The 21620-nt window shown below is 42.1% G+C and overlaps 1 protein-coding gene across 1 annotated transcript; it reads right to left on the reverse strand.

The window, feature by feature from the left end:
* Positions 1–15023: 15023 nt before the first annotated feature.
* Positions 15024–21091, reverse strand: AWAT1 (acyl-CoA wax alcohol acyltransferase 1). Its single transcript, NM_001192683.1, has 7 exons — positions 21016–21091; positions 20017–20124; positions 19658–19728; positions 18583–18787; positions 17730–17901; positions 15405–15604; positions 15024–15178 (listed from the first exon to the last, which is right to left on the reverse strand). The coding sequence occupies exons 1-7, from the start codon at positions 21089–21091 to the stop codon at positions 15024–15026; spliced, it is 987 nt and encodes a 328-aa protein (NP_001179612.1).
* Positions 21092–21620: the final 529 nt, after the last annotated feature.

A 21620-nucleotide genomic window follows, 5' to 3' on the forward strand; every position in this document is an offset into this window, starting at 1 on the left:
GACAGCACAAATTTTCAACATCACAATGACACATGAGTGTTCAGTTCCCTTGCAGCCCTGGCATTAGACTTTATAAGAAATCTTTTTGGATGGCTTAAACATTTAACTTATTTCATTTCTTTGATTACTCATGGGATTGAACACTTTCCACATGTTCACTATTTGCATTTTCTCTTGGGTGAATTGTCTGTTCATATCCTTCTTGAATTGGTATCTTAGTGGTATTCTTTTCTATCTAAATGTATTCTTTATTTGACATACATGTTAACCCTTTGTCATATTTGATGTAACTATTTCTTCCATTTATTGTAATACTTTTAACTTTAGTTCCTTATTTTATCTCCTTGCTTTAAAATTTCTCTCTGGTAATTTGCAACCTTGTGAATATAATACAAATTATTGAATTGTATACTTAGAAATGGTGAATTCTATAGTAAATAAACTACATCTCAATAAAACTGTTAAAAAAAATTCTCTCTTCCTACTTTTCTCACTCTTACTACTTCTTCTGTTTGCTTGCTGCTCTTTCTTTTTTATTCCCTAAGTGAACAGAGTTCCAAAATCTGTCATAGTCAGAGCATTTGGGGATTATTTAATCCCCTCCCCTCATCTGAGCTGTGATTTTTCTCTTGGAGAGAGCACATATGCATGTGAATACAATTCAGTTGATTCAGAGTCCTTGAGAGTACCTTGGAAATCTTCTAGGGCCTGGGCACTGCTTCATTTTACAAAGGAGGAAACGGGTCCTGAGATATGACTTGCTCATGACTTAGTAAGTTAGGGGCAGAGCAGAGACTAGGCCCCAGGGCCCCAGAATCCCAGAGCTCCTTCCATTACACCAGGCCAACTCAGTTCCAGGTCTGACCTTTCTCCCAAGCTCCACCTTTATGTCTTCAGCTGCCCACTGGACAATTTCACTTGGATCTTCCATTGTTACTTCCAACCCAAATTGTCAAAAACTAAACTCCCTAAACCAGTTTCCCTACTTGTCTTGCTCATTTGTGTTTGTGGCATCTTCTTTTCTCAAGTCACCTAGGCTTGAGAATACTCAGGTAACTTTGACTCTTTGCCCTCCCTGTTTCCTTTATAGTTCCAGTGCTACCATTCTATAAAAAAGGCCAATTGTAATTGACATGATGAGGGAAGAGATGTCTAAATCTCATGAAATAGGGAGGACAAAGAGTCAGAGTTGCCTGAATGTTTTCAAGCTTAGGTGACTTTATGGTTCCAGTGCTACCATTCTGGGGCTTCCCAAGTGAGTGCGGTGGTAAAGAATCTACCTGCCAATGCAGGAGATGAAGAGATGCTTGTTCGATCCCTTGGTCGAGAAGATCCCCTGGAGTAGGAAATGGCATCCCATTCCAGTATTCTTGTTTGGAAATTTCCATGGACAGAGGAGCCTGGTGGGCTACAGTCCACGGGGTCACAAAGAGTCTGAGCTTTGTGACGTGACTGAGCACACACACTGCCATTCTAATACTGGCTCTTGTCACTTTCTCCCTGACTGTCACTGTCTCCCAACTGGTCTTCCTTACCTCTAATCTCTCCTCGCATGATATACTCAGTGCATATTGCCAGATTAATTGGCCCCAAAGCTGCTTTCACAGTTTCACTCTCTCGCTCAAAACTCTTTCATGGTTCCCCATTGCCTACAAGGCAGGTTGAAATTCTTTTGTCAGAAATTCAAGAGTGCTATTGCATATGCCTCCTCATCATTAGCTTCACTTCTCCTCTCTTTGTTTTTACTCTCAAAAATTAAATCCCTCTTGCCAGGCATGTGAGAAGGTGATCTGTGAACTTAGTTACCATCTTTCCATTCTTTGGCCACTGAATAAAGATTGTGCTTTTTCAAAAACACACACAGAAGAAGAAGAAATTCAAGAATGCCTTTTTCAGTCTTATTTTCCATTCTTCCCCAGTACAAATCTCTCTTCTCCAGCTATTTTGATCTCCTCATTCTTTTTTTCCAAATATGACCTCCACTTGCTTACATCTCCACTTTTATTCTTCCTTTCCCACATGTTTGAATGCCCTCCCTTTGTTTTCCCACAGTCTTTTTCCTACCCAGTGTCCAAGGCCCCAGGTGGCACTAGCAGTAAAGAACCTGCCTTTCAGGGCAGGAGACCTAAGAGACATGGGTTTGATCCCTGGATCAGGAAGATCACTTGAAGAAGGAAATGGCAACCCGCTCCAGTATTCTTGCCTGGAGAATCCCATGGACAGAGGAGCCTGGCTGGCTATGGTTCATAGTGTTGCAAAGAGTCGGACACGACTGAAGTAACTTAGCATGTACACCCAAGATCAAGCTTAAGTCCCACTTCTTCTGAGGACTTCTCTGCTGACTCTTTTGCACAGTGACCTTCCTGATCACTCCTACAGTAATTATTGCCTAGATCAGTCATTTGGCACTTATATTGTCTTTTGATATTGCTTATACTACTATCCTGAATTGTTATTTAACCCATTATGGACATGAGTTTGAGTAAACACTGGGAGTTGAACGACTGAACTGAACTGAAATAACAGGTTGGGAACACAGCCCCACCCATCAACAGAAAATTGAATTAAAGATTTACTGAGCATGGCCCCTCCCATCAGAATAAGACCCAGTTTCCCTCTCAATCAGTCTCTCCCATCAAGAAGCTTCTATAAGCCTCTTACCCTTCTCCATCAGAGGGCAGACAGACTGAACCACAGTCACAGAAAACTAACCAATCTGATCACATGGACCACAGCCTTGTCTAACTCATTGAAACTATGAGCCATGCTGTGTAGGGCCACCCAAGATGGACGGGTCATGGTGGAGAGTTCTGACAAAACATGGTCCACTGGAGAAGGGAATGGCACCACTTCAGTATTCTTGCCTTGAGAACCCCATGAACAGTATGAAAAGGCAAAAAGATATCACACTGAAAGATGAACTCCCCAGGTCTGTAGGTGCCCAATATACTACTAGAGATCAGTGGATAAATAGATACAGAAAGAATGAAGAGGTGGAGCCAAAGCAAAGAGATGGAGCCACAGCACCCAGTTGTGGATGTGACTGGTGATGAAGCAAGGTCCGATGCTGTAAAGAGCAATACTGCATAGGAACCTGGAATGTTAGGTCCATGAGTCAAGGCAAATTGAAAGTGGTCAAACAGGAGATGGCAAGAGTGAACATTGACATTTTAGAAATCAGTGAAATAAAATTGACTGGAATGGGTGAATTTAACTCAGATGACCATTATATCTACTACTGTGGGCAAGAATGCCTTAGAAGAAATGGAGTAGCCATCATAGTCAATGAAAGAGTCCAAAATGCAGTACTTAGATGTAATCTCAAAAATGACAGAATGATCTCTGTTCATTTCCAAGGCAAACCATTCAATATTACAATAATCCAAGTCTATGCCCTGACCAATAATGCTGAAGAAGCTGAAGTTGAATGGTTTTATGAAGACCTACAAGACCTTCTAGAACTAACACCCAAAAAAGATGTCCTTTTCATTATAGGGGACTATAATGCCAAAGTAGGAAGTGAAGAAATACCTGGAGTAACAGGCAAATTTGGCCTTGGAGTACAGAATGAAACAGGGGAAAGGATAATAGAGTTTTGCCAAGAAAACAAACTGGTCATAGCAAACACCCTCTTCCAACAACACAAGAGAAGACTCTGCACATGGACATCACCAGATGGTCAACACCGAAATCAGATTGATTATATTCTCTGTAACCAAAGATGGAGAAGCGCTATACAGTTAGCAAAAACAAGACCGGGAACTGACTGTGGCTCAGATCATGAACTCCTTATTGCCAAATTCAGAATTAATTTGAAGAAAGTAGGGAAAACCACTAGACCATTCAGGTATGACCTAAATCAATTCCCTTACGATTATACAGTGGAAGTGACAAATAGATTCAAGGGATTAGATCTGATAGACAGAGTGCCTGAAGAACTATGGACAGAGTTTGGTGACATTGTACAGGAGGTGATGATCAAGACCATCCCCAAGAAAAAGAAATACAAAAAGGCAAAATGGCTGTCTGAGGAGGCCTTACAAATAGCTGTGAATAGAAGAGAAGCAAAAGGCAAGTGAGAAAAGGAAAGATATATCCATTTGAATGCAGAGTTTCAAAGAATAGTAAGGAGAGATAAGAAGCCTTCCTCAGTGATTAGTGCAAAGAAATAGAGGGAAACAATAGAATGGGAAAGACTAGAGATCTCTTCAAGAAAATTAGAGATACCAAGGGAACATTTCATGCAAAGATTGGCACAATAAAGCCCAGAAACAGTATGGACCTAACAGAAGTAGAAGATATTAAGAAGAGGTGGCAAGAATACACAGAAGAACTATACAAAAAAGATCTTCATGACCCAGATAATCATGATGGTGTGATCACTCACCTAGAGCCAGACATCCTGGAATGTGAAGCAAGTGGGCCTTAGGAAGCATCACTACAAACAAAGCTAGTGGAGGTGATGGAATTCCAGTTGAGCTATTTCAAATCCTAAAAGATGATGCTCTGAAAGTGCTGCACTCAATATGCCAGCAAATTTTGAAAACTCAGCAGTGGTCACAGGACTGGAAAAGGTTAGTTTTCATTCCAAACCCAAAGAAAGACAATGCCAAAGAATGCTCAAACTGCCGCACAATTGTGCTCATATCACATGGTAGCAAGGTAATGCTCAAAATTCTCCAAGCCAGTATGTGAACCGAGAACTTCTAGATGTTCAAGATGGATTAGAAAAGGTAGAGGAACCAGAGATCAAATTGCCAACATCCATTGGATCATTGAAAAAACAAAAGAGTTCCAGAGAACCATCTGCCTCTGCTTTATTGACTATGCTAAAGCCTTTGACTGTGTGGATCACAACAAACTGTGGAACACTCTGAAAGAGATGGGAATACCAGACCACCTTTCCTGCCTTCTGAGAAATCTGTATGCACATCAGGAAGCAACAGTTAGAACTGGACATGGAACAACAGACTGGTTCCAAATCGGGAAAGGAGTGCATCAAGGCTGTATATTGTCACCCTGCTTATTTAATTTATATGCAGAGTACATCATGAGAAATGCTGGGCTGGATGAAGCACAAGCTGGAATCAAGACTGCCAGAAGAAATATCAATAACCTCAAATATGCAGATGATACCACCCTTATGGCAGAAAGCAAAGAAGAACTAAGAGCCTCTTGATGAAAGTGAAAGAGAAGAATGAAAAAGTTGGCTTAAAATTCAACATTCGGAAAACCAAGATCATGACATCTGGTCCCACCACTGCATGGCAAATAGATGGGGAAACAATGGAAACAGTGACAGACTTCATTTTCTTGGTCTCCAAAATCACTGCCGATGGTGACTGGAGCCATGAAATAAAAGATGCTTGCTCCTTGGAAGAAAAGCTATGACCAACCTAGACAGTGTATTAAAAAGCGGACATTACTTTGCCAACAGAAGTCCATCTAGTCAAAGATATGGTTTCTCCAGTAGTCATATATGGATATGAGAGTATGGACTATAAAGAAAGTTGAGCACCAAAGAATTGATGCTTTTGAACTGTGGTGTTGGAGAAGACTCTGGAGAGTCCCTTGGACTGCAAGGAGATCCAACCAGTCCATCCTCAAGGAAATCAGTACTGAATATTCATTGGAAGAACTGATGCTGAAGCTGAAACTCCTACTTTGGCCACCTGATGTGAAGAACTGACTCATTGGAAAAGATCCTGATGCTGGGAAAGATTGAAGGCAAGAGAAGTGGTCGACAAGAGATGAGATGGTTGGATGGCATCATTGACTCAATGGACATGAGTTTGAGTAAATTCCAGGAGTTGGTGATGGACAGGTAAGCCTGGTGTGCTGCAGTCCATGGGGTCAAAGAGTTGGACACGACTGAGCAGCTGAACTGAACTGATGCCTCTCCAGGATGTCGCACATCTTACTACACTGGCTACTCACTGCTTGGCCTACCTGTAAGAGTACTGTGGATGTGAAGAGGAGAAAGTTGTGTATCTGAGCTTTTGCTTTCCCCACATTTTCTACTATAGGATCCCACAGTCCCTAACTGGTTATGCTAAATGCTTCACCTAGGGCTTCTTCTGTCTCATGCATGTGATGAAACTCACTGTCTTGGTGAATGAGGTGATGAGGAGTAGTAGAGGAACAATTTTAGTCACATAACCAGATGTTATCTTTGAATTCTTGATTAGTGCTCATTAGATGCTTGATCTTGGACATGTTACTTAATCTCTCTGAGCTTTTAGTTTCCTCACTGATAAACTGGAGATAGTAATATCTATTTGGCAAGGCTGTTATGAAGTGTCAATGGAGTAATGAATGCAAAAATATCATTTACAGTTCCTGTGGGTGGAAACCCCTTCTCAAAAATTCTCAACTTTAGTGTAGCTGGATAAAGAACCAGAATTCTAGATATGGACTTGATGCTACTTAGAAGTGATAGTTAAGTTCATGCCAAGAATGAATCCCTGAGTGTGAGAAGCAGAAGGCTAAGAACTGATCACTGAGAGATGACTACTATAGTGATGGATTGGTATGAAACAGATTGGGACTGTGGCATTGTATCAAGGGAGAAGGGAGTTTCCACCCAAAAAGGACTTATAAAAGTTATCCTTTGAATGAAAGGAAAAAAGAAAGATTAAGAAAGTAAGCAATGGTGTCTAATGCCTAAGAGAATTCAGGGAGGATGAGATATTCAGAAAGGTAATAACAAGTGATTCCCTATCAACCTGGATCTATGCATACAAAATATATTAGCCAATGAAATTAACTAAAGAGACCAACCTCAAATAGCTTTTGTAATCATAATCTGTTTACATGCATGTATACTGCCCCCTCCCTTTGAGTTCCTAGGTGCCTCTACCTCTTTCCAAAGATTTCAGAAGAATTCATTCAGTGGGTTACTTGCCATATTCTACAGAACTGATATTTCCAGTGTGAACTGAGATATGACTTGTCACCAAAAGGAAGTGCAAAAATACTTGAGTACAACCAGAGTGAGTCTGTCTACATGGATACCTTGGTATATTTTTTATTTCCAGAGCTTATGTATTTGGTGACAAAGTGGGAAGAAGGTGAATTATCCCTTATTGAGTCAAAGTGTACATTATTGTTTTTGTTTCTCAGTTGTGTCCGACTCTGCAACCCCATGGTCTGCAGCACGCCAGGCTTCCCTGTCCTTCACCATCTCCTGGAGCTTGCTCAAATTCATGTTCATTGAGTCAGTGATGCCATTCAACCATCTCATCCTCTGTCATCCCCTTCTCCTCCTGCCTTCTATTTTTCCCAGTATCAGGGTCTTTTCAAATGAGTCAGCTCTTCGCATCAGGTGGCCAAAGTATTGGAGTTTCAGCTTCAGCATCAGTCCTTCCAATGAATATCCAGGACTGATTTCCCTGAGGATGGACTGGTTGGATCTCCTAGCTGTCCAAGGGACTCTCAAGAGTCTTCTCCAACACCACAGTTCAAAAGCATCAATTCTTCAGCGCTCAGCTTTCTTTATAGTCCAACTCTCACATCCATACAGGACTACTGGAAAAATCATGACTTTGACTATGCCACCTTTGTTGGCAAAGTAATGCCTCTGCTCTTATATGCTGTCTAGGTTGATCTCAGCTTTTCTTCCAAGGAGAAAGCATCTTTTAATTTCATGGCTGCAGTCACTAAATCCAGTGATTTGGGAGCCTAAGAAAATAAAGGCTGTCACTGTTTCCATTGTTTCCCCATCTATTTGCCATGAAGTGATGGAACCAGATGTCATGATCTCAGTTTTTTGAATGTTGAATTTTAAGCCAGCTTTTTCACTCTCCTCTTTCACTTTCATCAAGAGTCTCTTCACTTCCTCTTCACTTTCTGCCATAAGGGTGGTGTCATCTGCTTATCTGAGGTTATTGATATTTCTTCTGGCAGTCTTGATTCCAGCTTGTGCTTCATCCAGCCTGGCATTTCACATGGAAAAAGAAATGGCAACCCATTCCTGTATTCTTGCCTGGAGAATCCCATGGACAGAGGAGCCTGGCAAGCCATGGTCTATGGGGTCACAGAGAGTCAGACACAACTCAAGTGACTAAGCTCGCACGCACACACTCTGCATGTAAGTTAAATAAGTAGGGTGACAATACAAAGCCTTGACATACTCCTTTCCCGATTTGAAGCCAGTCCGTTGTTCCTTGTCCGGTTCTAACTGTTGCTTCTTAACCTGCATGCAGGTTTCTCAGGAGGCAGGTAAGGTGGTCTGGTATTCCCATCTCTTGAAGAATTTTCCACAGTTTGTTGTGATCCACAAAGTCAAAGGCTTTGGCATAGTCAATAAAGCAGAAATAGATGTTTTTCTGGAACTCTCTTGCTTTTTCCATGATCCAGCAGATGTTGGCAATTTGATCTCTGGTTCCTCTGCCTTTTCTAAATTCAGCTTGAACATCTGCAAGTTCTTGGTTCACATACTGTTGATGCCTAGCTTGGAGAATTTTGAGGATTACTTTGCTAGTATGTGAGATGAGTGCAATTGTGTGGTGGTTTGAACATTCTTTGGCATTGCCTTTCTTTGGGACTGGAATGAAAACTGACCTTTTCCAGTCCTGTGGTCACTGCTGAGTTTTCCAGATTTGCTGGCATATTGAGTGCAGCACTTTCAGAGCATCATCTTTTAGGATTTGAAATAGCTCAACTGGCATTCTATCACCTCCACTAGCTTTGTTTGTAGTGATGCTTCTTAAGGCCTACTTGACTGAGCTGTCCGAGATGTCTGACTCTAGGTGAGTGATCATACCATCACGGTTATCTGGGTCATGGAAACTCTTCAAGAGAAAGAAAATGAAATCCTACATGGGGCTGACTGGTTATCATGGTTAATTTTGTACCACAGCTTGAGGCCCCCGGTCTTACTGGATCTACTGATGGGAAGGAGAAACCAGAGGTACTTAAAAAACTCAAGAGAAAAGTCAACTAATGACCTCTCAGGTGACTTTGTGCTGCTGGCATCTGCTCAGCATGTGTACTTTTTACTGATATTTAGCTTATTGCTCATTGCAAGCCCCATTCCCTTTACTATACTTTCAATGTGAATTAAACATTTTTTCTTAACCACTCTGACTCTTGCTGGATGCCTTTCCAGAAGGCAGCCATTGCACTGGTTCTTTGAGGATTTAGGCTACTTTGATTGTACAAGTTTTTGTTTTTATTCATTTATCTACTGCAGTTTCCCAAAGCACATGTTCTCAGATAGTAATAGGTGTTACAAAGTTTTTAAAAATTAATTAATTTTTCATTGTGCTGGGTCTTCATTGCTGCACATGGACGTTCTCTAATTGTGGTGCACAAGCTTCTCATTGTGCTGGCTTCTTTTGTTGCGGAACACGAGCTGTAGGGCTCACGGGCTTTGGTAGTTGTGGCACGTGGGCTTAGTAGTTGCAGCTCGTGGGCTTCGTTGCCCTGTGGCAAGTGGAATCTTCCTGGACCAGGGATTGAACCCATGTCCCCTGCACTGGCAGGTGGACTCTTAATCACTGGACCACCAGGGAAGTCCTGTAACTAAGTTTTTAAGGGATTGGGTTTAAAAATGTTAAGCAGCTTTCTTTACTACAGAATTTATCAGTCCTTAACATTATAATGCCCACTGTGGATTTCTAAGAAGAAGGGGTTCTAGACGCAATATCTACCAAACTTATCGAACAAGGAAATTTTTCTTTCTTTCTTTCCCTGTGGTACATCTCAAGAACATACTATGTGAAGACACATTTTAGGAGACATTGCTCTCGTAAGGGAACTCTAGTATCTTGATCCCACTTGGTCAGAGAAAAGGAGTTAGCTTATGTCTCCTACTCTCTTAGCTGTCTTGCTTTCCACCACGGGTAAATACAGACCAAAAAAAGGAAAGTAGTATTTTTTTTTTTTTTTTTTTTGCAGAAAATCTCATTACTTTCCAATGGAAAAAAAAAAAAAAAAACCCACTTCTTCTCCTAATAAAATGTTAAATATTTTCCTGCGAATCTTTCCCTTTTCAGATACGGTGTATCAGTTAGGACTGCATTTGGCTGCATGTAACAGAAACTCTACAGTGGTAGCTCAATAAAATAGGTGTTTTTTTGTTTGTTTTTTTTAAAACAAAAAAATCCAAGGTAGGCAGTCCAAGGGTGGGTGCATGTGCTCAAGGTGATCAACATAGCTTCCCACTTCACCCTCTTTGTAGTGTGTGGTTTTCATCGTTATGGTTGTAAAAATGGCCGCTCAACTTCCAAGCATATTATTCATATTCTATGCAGGAAGAAAGGTATAACAGCATAAGGCAAAAGTCTAAAGGATCTGGTAAACTAAACTGTTTTTCTTTATTAGAAAAGAAATAGCCCTTCTAGAACCCCACCCAGTTGACTTCTGCTTAAATTTCATTGGCCAGGGGTAGGTCATGTGACCACTTTGAACTATGTGTATGAGAAGTTGGATTTATTGCTGCCCCAAACAAGGTTGGAGTTCTCCATGTGAGAAAGACTGGGGACAATGAGTATTGGGTAGGATATGAGCAGGGTCTGTTACATACTGCTTAGTTTATTTCTGATTTAAAAACTGACTTTCCTGCACTGACCTTTTATAACATGTTAAACTCCTTTCTGAAAGAATTCAGAGTTACAAAAGCAAGATTAACAGTATATAATGTTTTGTCATATTTATTATGGACTTAAGCAACTTTTTGGAAAATCAAGAACCTAATGAATCTGAAACTCAGCAATTTAAATTCCTCCAGTTGTCTTGTGAAACTCATTGTATACATTCTGTTGTAACCTGACATCATCACTTCTCTTTCATGTGCAAAGCTTTATATAGTCTGTGTGTGAGAATACTTGCTACATAAGAAGTCAACATTAATAACTACAAACTTCATTTGAATATTCATCCAGTAGACTAAGTTTCTTAAGGACAGAGTAAGTGTCTGACTTATTTACTCCCACTGCCTAGCAGATAATGGATGATCAATAAATATTGCTGAATGATGTGAATGAATGAGTGAATGTCTGAGATATCCAGGAAGACGTATCAGGGTTATCAAGGAAGATCCAGCCTCAGAGTAGGCAAGGACTAACCTACCAGGTGAAAAGATAGCAGATAAATAGAACAGTCAGTAATTGATTCAGAAGCAACTTGTTATGGATTCTTAGAGAAAGTGAAAGCTTTTCCTCTAATAAGAGAAATAAGACAAGGATCCTCACTCTCACCAGTTTTATTAAATATAGTATTGGAAGTCTTTGTCAAAGCAATTAGACTAGAAAAAGAAATAAAAGGTATACAAGTTGGAAAAAAAAGTAAAACTGTCACTATTTGCAGATGATGATGCTATGTATAGAAAATGCTAAAGACTTCATTTAAAAAAACTGTTAGAATTAATAAATGAATTCAGTAAAGTTGCAGGACAGAAAGTCAGTACACAGAAATCTGTTGCATTTCTATATACTAATAATAAATTATCAGAAAGAGAATTTAAGGGAAAGAAATCCCATTTGCAGTTGCATCAAGAAGAATAAAATACTTAGGAATAATTTTAACCAGATCTGCATATCAAAAAATACAAGACATTAAAGAAGACACAAATAAATGTAAAGTTATTCCATGCTCATGGATTGGAAAAATTAAATTGTTAAAATTTCCTTTCTATCCAAAGCAGTGTACAGATTAATGCAATCCTTAACAAAATTCCAATGACATTTTTTCCCACAGAAATAGAATGAACAATCCCAAAATTTCTATGGAAACATTAAAAACTTGAATAACCAAAGCAACCTTGAGAAAGAAGAACAAAACTGGAGTCATCATGCTCCCTGATTTCAAACTATATAGAGAGCTATAATAAGACAGTATCATATTAGCATAAAAACAGATGCACAGACCAATGGAACAGCATAGAGAGCCCAGAAATAAACCTGCATATATATGATCAATTAATTTGTGACAAAGGAGTCAAGAATATACAGTGGGGAAAGGAGAATTTCTTCAATAAATGGTGTTGGGATAATTGAACAGCCACATGCGAAAGTATGAAACTACCACTATTTTACACCCTACACAAAAACTAACTCAAAATGGATTAAAGATTTGAGCATAAGACCTAAACTGTGAAACTCTTAAAAGAAAATATATGTGGTAACCTCTTTGTCACAGGTCTTGGTGATGATTATTTTGAATTTGACATCAAAAGCAAAACAAAAGCAAAAATAAACATGTAGGATCACATCAAACTAAAAAAGTTCTTCATGGCAAAGAAAGCCGTCAACAAAACAAAAAGGCAACCTACTGAATGGGAGAGAATATTTGCAAATCATATATCTATGATAGGGGGCTAATATCTAAAATATATAAAGAACTCATACGACTCAATAGCAAACAAACAAACAAACCAATTAAAAAAGGGGCAGAAGATATGAATATTTTCCCAAAGAAGACATTGAATGGTCACCAGGTACATGAAAAGATGCTCTGTATTACTAATCATCAGAAATGCAAATAAAAACCACAGTGACATACCACCTCACACCCGTTAGAATGGGTGTTATCAAAACGACTAGAAATGACAAGTGTTGGTGAGGTTGTAGAGAAAAGAGAGCCTTTGGTGGGAATGTAAATTGGTGCAGCCACTATGGAAAGTAGTATGGAGAGTTCTCAAAAAATTTTAAATAAAACTGCCGTATTACCCAGCAATTCTGCTTCTGAAGAAACAAAAAACACTAACTGAAAAAGATGTATGCCACCTTCATGTTCATAGTAGCATTATTTTGAATAGCCAAAATTTGGGAACAACTTAAGTGTTCATCAACAGATGATTGGATAAAAAAATTGTGAAATACACACAAACTATGGAAGATTACTCAGCAATAAAAAAAGAATGAAATCTTGCCATTTGTGACAACATGGAAAGATCTTGAGGGCATTATGCTTAGTAAAATAAGTGAGACAGGGAAAGACAAATACTAATGATATTTCTTGTATGTGGAATCTATAAATGCATACAAACACCCAAACTCATAGATACAGAGAACAGATTGGTGGTGGCCAGAAGTGGGATCGGGGTAGATGGGAGAAATGGGTGAATTGTTTTTGTTTTGTTTTTTAGTTTAAATAAACTGAATTTTTAAAACAGCATTTTTGAATTCAAATATATGAGTGTTATGCAGGTACATGAAAAGAAAGTGTAATAACTTGTTTTGCTCATTAATACAGCTTAAGGCTGTATACTGAGAATTTTAAGAGTATATAAAAGCACAGATATCTATTCCTTCACAAGGAAACCAGCAAAAGACAGATTTAAAAATATAGCAAAGGCTGAAAAGTTAAAAGACCATTTAAAGGGACTTTCCTGGTGGTCCAGTGGTTAAAACTTCACCTTCCAATGCAGGGGGTGTGGGTTAAATCCCTGGTCAAGGATCTAAGATCCCATATGCCTTGAGGCCAAAAAACATAAAACAGAAGCATTATTGTAACAAACTCAATAAAGAGTTTTTTAAAAAGACCATTTAGAAACTCTTACAACTCAATTGCAGTAAAAAACAAATAATCTGATATTAAAATTGGCAGAGGATTTGAATAGATATTTTTTCAGAAAAGACATCCAAATGACCAACAGTATATAAGAATATGCTCTACATCACTAATCATCAGGGAAATACAAGTCCAAACCAAAACGAGATATCATCTTACACTTGTCAGGATGATGATTATCAAAAAGACAAGAGATAACAAGTGTTGGTGAGAATGTAGAGAAAAGGGAACCCTTGTGCACTGTTGATGGAAATGTAATTTGGTACAGCCAGTGGAAAACAGTATGGATATTCTTCAAAAAAAAATTAAAACTATAAACCCAATATGACCCAGCAATTGTATGTTTGGCTATATATCTGAAGGAAATGAAAACACTATCTCAAAGAGATATCTGCATCATCATGTTCTTTGCAGTATTATTACCCACAATGGTCAAGACATGAGAACAATCTAATTATCCATTGTCAGATGAATAGATAAAGATGTGATGCACACATACACAGACAATAAAATATTCAGCCATAAAAAAGAGGAAATGGTTGCAAATACCTTGGGATTACAGTGTCAGAGGACATCGTAACCTATGTGAAATGCCTCTGCCAATTGAAATGTAATCCTGAGTAAAATAGCTTCAATCTACCTACCTGAAAGGTGTGCTTGTTAGCTCAGTGGTATGGACATAAGGAAAGGACATATTTAGAGACAGATGATTACCACACAAAAGCTTGTATGTGAATGTTTATACCAGCATTATTCATAATAGCCCCAAATTGGAAATAACCCAAAGTCCATCAGTTGGTGAAATGAAATATTTATTCAGTCATAAAATGAATGAAGTACTGATACATGCTACAACATGGATGAACCTTGAAAACATCATGCTAAGAGAAAGAAGCCAGTCACAAAAGATCACATATTTTATGATTCCATTTATATAAAAAGTCCAGAATTGGCAAATCCCTAGAGACAGAAAGTAGATTAGTGGTTGGCAGGGGCTGGGGATGAGAGAATGGGAAGTGACTGCTAATGTGTACTGGGTTTCTTTTGGGGGGTTGGGGAAATATGTTCTAAAATGAGATAGTGATGGTAGTTGCACAACTTTGAGTATACTAAATACAACTGAATTTTATACTTTAAATGGATTAAATTGATGGTATGTAAATATATCTTAATTTAAAAATGCATTAGCACAACAACAGCAACCATAGTGGTGGTTACTCAGGCTGCCTGGCTAACATTTGAGTCCTTCAGTCCCTGGCAGGTTGGGCTCAGAGAGGAAATCTGGTAGGAGACTGGATAGTGGGCAGAGCAGGGGGCAGGCCTAAAGGAGTGACTCAGTGAAGCAATTCAGGGAGGAAGACTGCAAAGGCTCTGTAGCAAGGAAGGAATTCCTAGTGCCCTCCCCTACCACACACAGCCCTCTGGCTTCTCTCTTTCCCCCTCTTTTGGTTGGCAGCTAATGAATCTTTTCTCCCAGGCTTGTGCTATTGGGCACACTGCCCCTTCAGTCACAGGAAAAGCAGCTTTTGGGTCTCTGGGCAGCCATACTGGGTCTTGTGCTGATCAAACAGTTTGGTCAGGGCCTTCTTGTAGAGGGCGTGGTATTTGTCCACCATCTCCTGGCTTGGTTTTTCGATTTTGGGCAGAGGCAGAGGCTCCCCCACTGCCAAGAGAGATGGGAAAAGAGAAGGGTCAAGTGTTAGAATCTTTTCTTTCTTTAACCTCCTTCTCCTTCCCTGGGCCCAATCCTTTCACATCCCAAGTAAGCTCCCAACTACTCCCCCTAGGCTGTCCTCTTCTTTGCTGGTGGGGGGTGCGGAGATTGGAAAGGCCTGAGGTTGAGGTTGAGGAAAAGCTGAGCTGGCCTAGGGGCTGAGAGCAGGACTCACCCACAGTGACGATAGGCAGCGGGTACGGCAGGAGCCCAGTGGAGCCTTGGCGGAAGCCTCGTCCATAGAAGATGCAAAAATAGAAACCAAGAATCTGGCGGAAGTAGCTCTGGAACTTGTACATACGGCTGTCCTTATGGAACAGCACCTGATCATACACCTCAGTTTCTCCAAAAGTGTAGGTGGGGACCAGATGAGCCCTGTAGGAAAACCTTGATTAATTTCCCAAACACAGCCTGGGGTGGAGAACCCCCCAGGAAGAACTTTTGTTTCTGGCCAGGCTCCCATCTATTATAAAATCCCTGTGGTGTAAAACATTTCTTCTTGCACCGAATATGGCTCCTGTCGTTAGTATCTCTTTTTCCTGAAATTTTCAAGACCAATGAGAGTACTCTCTCTGGGCCAGGATCACAAGGACAAGATATGGGGGCAGAAATCCACAGGAACCCACACTGCATAAAGAAAAAGCTTCCAGGAGGTGTCCTGAAGGGGAATATCTATTTCTAGTAGGAAGCACAGAGTAAAAGACGATGGTTTGGCACAGATGTGTATGTATATGTATGAGGTGCCTCTCGCCTGCAGGGACTGTGCATAAGGTGTTCTGTCCTAGGTCTTGAGACTAGAGCGGAGTACAGTTGTTTCCCTCTCATAGAGCCATGGGAATCCACTCTGAGAGAGCCCTACGTAGAAAAGCAGGCTCCTTATGTCTTCCTGTGAGAGTAAGGAAAACAGTCTCTCTTACACAAATCTTTGTGAATTACTACTGGCGATCTCTTAGTGTTTTGGCACATATTACCTCTTTTGGTTCCTCACAGAAGAGACAGTGGAAAAACACGCCGAGAGGTTATTTTCTTTTTTCTACAGCTCCAGAAGCCCAGGTTCAGGAGGGGGAAGGTCACATAGGTATTCAGTGAGTGGCAGGAGCTAGACTAGAACCTAGGTCTCTTTGCTCCCAGCTCAGAGCTCTCTCCACCACATTATGCTCCAAGCTGACAAACAGGCCACTCAGACAAGGTCCTCAGAAGTACTTCCCCTCTTCTGTGAAGCTGCTAGAGAACAGTTGTCCCTGTGTCCAGTGAACTGGCATGCTGACATGATGGAGCCCCCACAGCTCTAGCCTTGGACTCCTGCTCTTTGCTTGCATACTAAGTCACTTCAGTTGTATCCAGCTCTGTGCAACCTATGGACTGTAGCCCGCCAGGCTCCTCTGTCCAAGGGATTTTACAGGTGAGAATACTGGAGTGGGTTGCCATTTCCTTCTCCAGGGGATCTTTCTGACCCAGGGATCAAACCCAGGTCTCTTATGTCTCCTGGATTAGCAGGCAGGTTCTTTACCACTAGCTCCACCTGGGAAGTCCCTCCTGCTCTTTACTCCCTCTCTTTACCCCTGATGCAGGAGATCAGTTTGATCCCTGGGTCAGGAAGATCCCCTCAAGGAGAGCATGGCAATCCACTCCAGTATTCTTGCCTGGAGAATCCCATGGACAGAAGAGCCTGGCAGGCCACAGTCCATAGGGTCCCAAAGAGTTGGTCACTAACTGAAGTGGGGCTTCCCTGGTGGCTCAGCAGTAAAGAAACTGCCTGCAATACAGAAGACAATGGTTCAATCTCTGGGTCAGGAAGACCTCCTGGAGAAGGGAATGGCAACTTACTCCAGTATTCTCACCTGTAAAATCCCACGGACAGAGGAGCCTGGCGGGTCCCAGTCCATAGCGTCGCAAAGAGTGAGACATGACTAGAGAAACTAAGCATGCACAGCAGAGTGGCTAACATTTATCTCTTACTGTATGCCGGGCACATGGTAGGTCTTTTATGTGGATAAACTCATTTAAACCCCACAATAATCCTATGAAACAGGTACAATTGTTAGTAGCCACATGATGAAGAGGAAAGCAGCAAGGCTCAGAACGGCTGAATAACCTGTCCCAGAATTCGCAGTAAGCCATGGGGCCGGAGTTTGAAATTAGGGCCCCTGACTCCAGACCCTACAATGCATACTCAACATAATGTACTGCTTCTTGCACTTACCATGAACAGATATAGATATCAATGTTGCTAGAGATGATGTGGGCATCATCTATGTCTTAGGTAAGCCCTAGCCAAGCCCCCCGATAATGAATCTGGATCTCTGGTTGCCTTTCTATGAACTGGTCCAGCTAGCTCCAGAGGAGTGGATGACCTAAGTCTCTTTGAAATTCTACAGTCGTCTCTTCCACTCACTAGTAAGTTTTATGAGGGTAAGACTCATGTCTGATTCATCTTGGCATCACCTACCAGGTCCTGCTGCTCAGAGGCCACCCACCTCTGCCCAGGAGGGACACCTACCCGTGCTGGAGTGCCATGCGCACAAAGCCCTTGCGCTTCTGCAGGATGAGCATGGTGGTGTTGGGCACACTCTGCAGGGCCTCTCCCACTCCTCCAACTACAATGCCCACAAGGTTGCCAGTGCCATGGCTCAGCAGGTAGTCAATAGCTGGCTGACTCACGGAGCACACACCTGAGGAGAGCCAAGGAGCAGAGAGAGGAGCAAAAGGATCAAGAGAGGGGAGGATGGCTGAGGGGGAATACCCTCTGCTTGACTCACTGGCTTGTGTGCCCCCTTTACCATGGGACCCAGAAAGAGAATCAGTGAATGGAACAAAGGGTGTGGAGAAGAGAGGGCTAAGACAAGCAAATGCAGCACATTTCACTTTGAGGCAATATTTCTAGTTCACAGGAGGCACTAGGTCAAAACTATAGTAGGAAGGTTTTCAGTGGGAAAAAACCAGAAAGACTTTCTAAATCCCCAACTGTAATTCTACCTTTTCCTTTTCCTGGATTGCCACTAATAGCAACAGCTATTATTTATGGAGCACATACTCTTTGGCAGGTGCTATCTTGGGTGTTTTACTTGTATTGTCTCATTTAATCATCACGCCACATCTGAGGTTAGACTATTATCATCAGCACCACTTTACAAATGAGGAAACTGAGACCAATGGAGCTTCAGTAGCTTGCCAAGACCACACAGTAAGTGGCATAGCCAGGATTCGACCCCAGGCAGTTTGCTCTACAACATATACTTTTTAACTACTGTGCTAAGATGGCAGGAGGCTGAGAAGGAGGGGTGGGGCTTAAAAAGGTGTATTTCCAAGTGGGGAGATGAGCCAGAAACTCTAGTAAGTATGGTCAGAAACACCTTTGGCCATGAGGTAGTCCCTAATAAAGGGGATCTTGAAGAACCAGGACAGCGTGGCCAGATGGGGAGTGATGCCTGGAAAGATCTTCAAGAAGCCTGTGGCCTCAGTGCAGAAGTTACAGAAGGCGCCGAAGGCCAAGAGGCCGTGGGGGTGAACTCCCATGAGATAGTTGTGCTCTGGTGATAGCTCTTTAGTCTTCAGGATCTGCAGCCACAGAGAGAAATATCAAAGGTGACGAAATGAGATCACACGAGAAAGCAAGGGTGAAGATGCCTTAGAGGGTTCAGGGAACTCTCTAAAGCAGAACTTTTCAACAAAGAGGCCAGGAGTGGCGTTGAGGGGGTCAAGATATCTGACTCCTTGCCCTCTGGGAGACCAGTAGAATCGGGGACACCTACAACTGCTGGGCTCCTTGCCTGTGGCTGGAAAGCAGTCTCCGCCCTTTAGGCGTAGGATCATTTTCTGTGAATGCTGTCATATGAAAAAGGTTGGCAAAAATCTTGGCAGTATCTCTTATCTACTCCAAAGAGTGCACAGAGGAGCAGCATAGTAGTACATTTCTACAACTTCTTCCTGGTATTTTCTCCCCCAACTCCCTACCAGTGCTAGTTTACTGAGCTTTGAAAACCAGCTTAGATATCACTTTGTTTATGAAGCCTTTCCTTACACCTGGTCTGAACTACTTATGTACCTTGTACCAAACCATGAATATGTACTCATCTGTCCTCCCCATTGGATGTGAACTTTTTTAATGGCTGAGGACTGCATCCTACTCACTTCTCTTTACCCCAAACTATGTGGTATAGAGTAGGTTTTCAATCAGAGTTTGTTAAACTGATCTGAACTGTACTTGTGTTTCTGCCTGCATCATCCGGTAGGTCATGCCTACCAGGACATCCAAAGTATATTAGCAGTGTAGCAAATGCCCAGTAGCAATGTTGGACCCTGAAGTCTGTCTAGCCTGCGCTGAGACTTCTCTGAGATGCTCACTTTCCTTTTGGACAACCCTAGTCATTTAGCATCAGTGCCTAGTATTTGGGGAACTGTGAGGGATGCTGGGGAAGAGACACTTACGGAAATGGGAAAATAGTCCCTGATGTGGGTCCAGACACACCAGTTCCTTACCCAGGCCGATCTCCTTCCACCTGAGATAGAAATATCAGTAGGGGATGTGTCTGTGTGTGCCAAGCCCAGCCCTCTCACTCACCCAGCACTTCCAGAGCAGCCTGGAAGGACTGTGGCTCTGCTAGGGAAGTGGAAAAGGAAGAGACCCCAGGATGGTCCTGGCTGGCCCAGCCCCTCCCCGAGAGGAGCCAGCTCCTGGCTCCGAGAACTTGTATGAGAGACCTGTGGCATGGTAAGTGGAACTCCTTGGTTACAGGTTGAGATGGAGCATTCTTGAATCCTGTTATTTCTAGGTCCATGAGTCTTACCTTGCTCTGGGGTCTTCCAGTCCAGGAGAAACCAGACAAAGTAAAGGGCTGGTAGTGGCCACCAGGATGTAAACAGTAGGTAAATGGCCAATGGCTGCAAGATCCAAACTGATGAGGGAGCAGATCAGACCAAATTTGTGCTGCCAGCAGAACTTGACCATGTCCAGCCCTATTAAGAGCCCTCCAAACCCCTGGTCTTGGCCTTCTGCACAATCCAGCTCCTGCCTGTCCATCAGCCACATCCACCTGTCCTTCAAACTTTCCCTCTTTCATCTACCATACACACCAGCCCTATTTATTTGCTTACCTCTCATCTCTGTCCACCTGCCTGCTCACCGTCCCCCTACACCTGCTCCCTGCCTGCTACCAGCTTTTCACCCACTGCTTCCATTAATACACTGTCTTTTCCCTCGTCTCCTATTTCCCTCCCTATTCCTCACCCTTGAATGCTTGTTAAACCACTAGCTCACCCTCCCTTGCCCATATAGTATCAATATCTTTCCATACTCCTTGCATACAGCATCTTCAGCCCTTTATTCTTGCCTGTTCACCATTCCTTCCATTATTTCTATCTCCCCTCCCACTCCAACCATGCTACTACCACTCCCCTCCCAGAATGGAAAATCCAATGGTTCAAACACAGGTTATACTTCTCTGTCTTTAATGCTAATGCTTCTGTTCCACTCCCCATGCTACCTTAAGATTACAGATGTATCATCTTATTCCATGGGCCTCATTTTCCCTGTCCAGATAGTGAGGGTTAGGGAGGGGCTGAAATTAGATAGATCTGCTCAGAAGTATCATGACTCTGTTGTACCTCCTCCCACTCCACCTGTCTTTACTGCCTGCGAGGTTCTATCTTTTCCTTCTCAGGGCACTTAGGGAGCTCAAGACTCCTTGACGAGAGATGAGACTTCCCATGAACATAAAAATTGCCCCAGATCTGGTCCTGGCCTCTGATTATAGCTTCTTGCCATGCTCTCTTGGATCAGTACTCACACATGCCAAGGTAGCTCAGTGGCCAGTGCAGAAGTACCAGACTCTGGAAGTGCTTAGGCTGCTTGAAACAAGGCATTGTGCTGAGGAGCCTGAAGGAAGTGAAGATCCCAGAACGGTGTTCCAACCAAAGGTGCCACTAGCCTCTGGAAGCTCGCTCAGTAGTGAACACATATGATTTATGAGGATTTTTACCTGCCCTATCTGTTCTTTGTCCTGCCCCATACCTACCACCCACTGAAGTGGGCAGGCCCTGGTGTATAAGGACAGTCTTAACAGATCTGAGCCCTGGCCCTGCCCATATTTGCCCTTTGACTCTTTTTCCTGGGATTATTAGGATGTCAGGATGGAGAAAAGGTGAGAAGGGCTGTTATCTAGTCCTATCTTTTTCCTGGGATTATTAGGACGTCAGGATGGAGAAAAGGTGAGAAGGGCTGTTATCTAGTCCTAGTGACCCAGAGGTCCAGAGAAGGGAAACACCCTTCACATCACAGGTTACTCTGAGATTGTAGGTGTTGTGACCTCAGAGAGATGGCTAGTGGGAAGGGAGCACTGCGGGTTTGTGGAGTTGGGGAGCACCTAGAGCCAGGTGTCTGTTGAAGCTGTTG

The sequence above is a fragment of the Bos taurus genome, chromosome X (assembly GCF_002263795.3).
Source record: "Bos taurus isolate L1 Dominette 01449 registration number 42190680 breed Hereford chromosome X, ARS-UCD2.0, whole genome shotgun sequence".
Taxonomy (NCBI): Eukaryota; Metazoa; Chordata; class Mammalia; order Artiodactyla; family Bovidae; genus Bos; species Bos taurus.

What these genes read in the sequence shown, in the direction of transcription:
- AWAT1 (NM_001192683.1), bottom strand. Translation starts at nt 21,091, where the DNA reads ATGCCTTGTTTCAAGCAGCCTAAGCACTTCCAGAGTCTGGTACTTCTG. An exon ending in CTGGAAGACCCCAGAGCAAG is followed by an intron (nt 19,729 to 20,016) that starts GTAAGACTCATG and finishes TTTCTATCTCAG; the next exon opens with GTGGAAGGAGATCGGCCTGG. An exon ending in CGCATGGCACTCCAGCACGG is followed by an intron (nt 15,605 to 17,729) that starts GTAGGTGTCCCT and finishes GTTTTCCTACAG; the next exon opens with GGCTCATCTGGTCCCCACCT.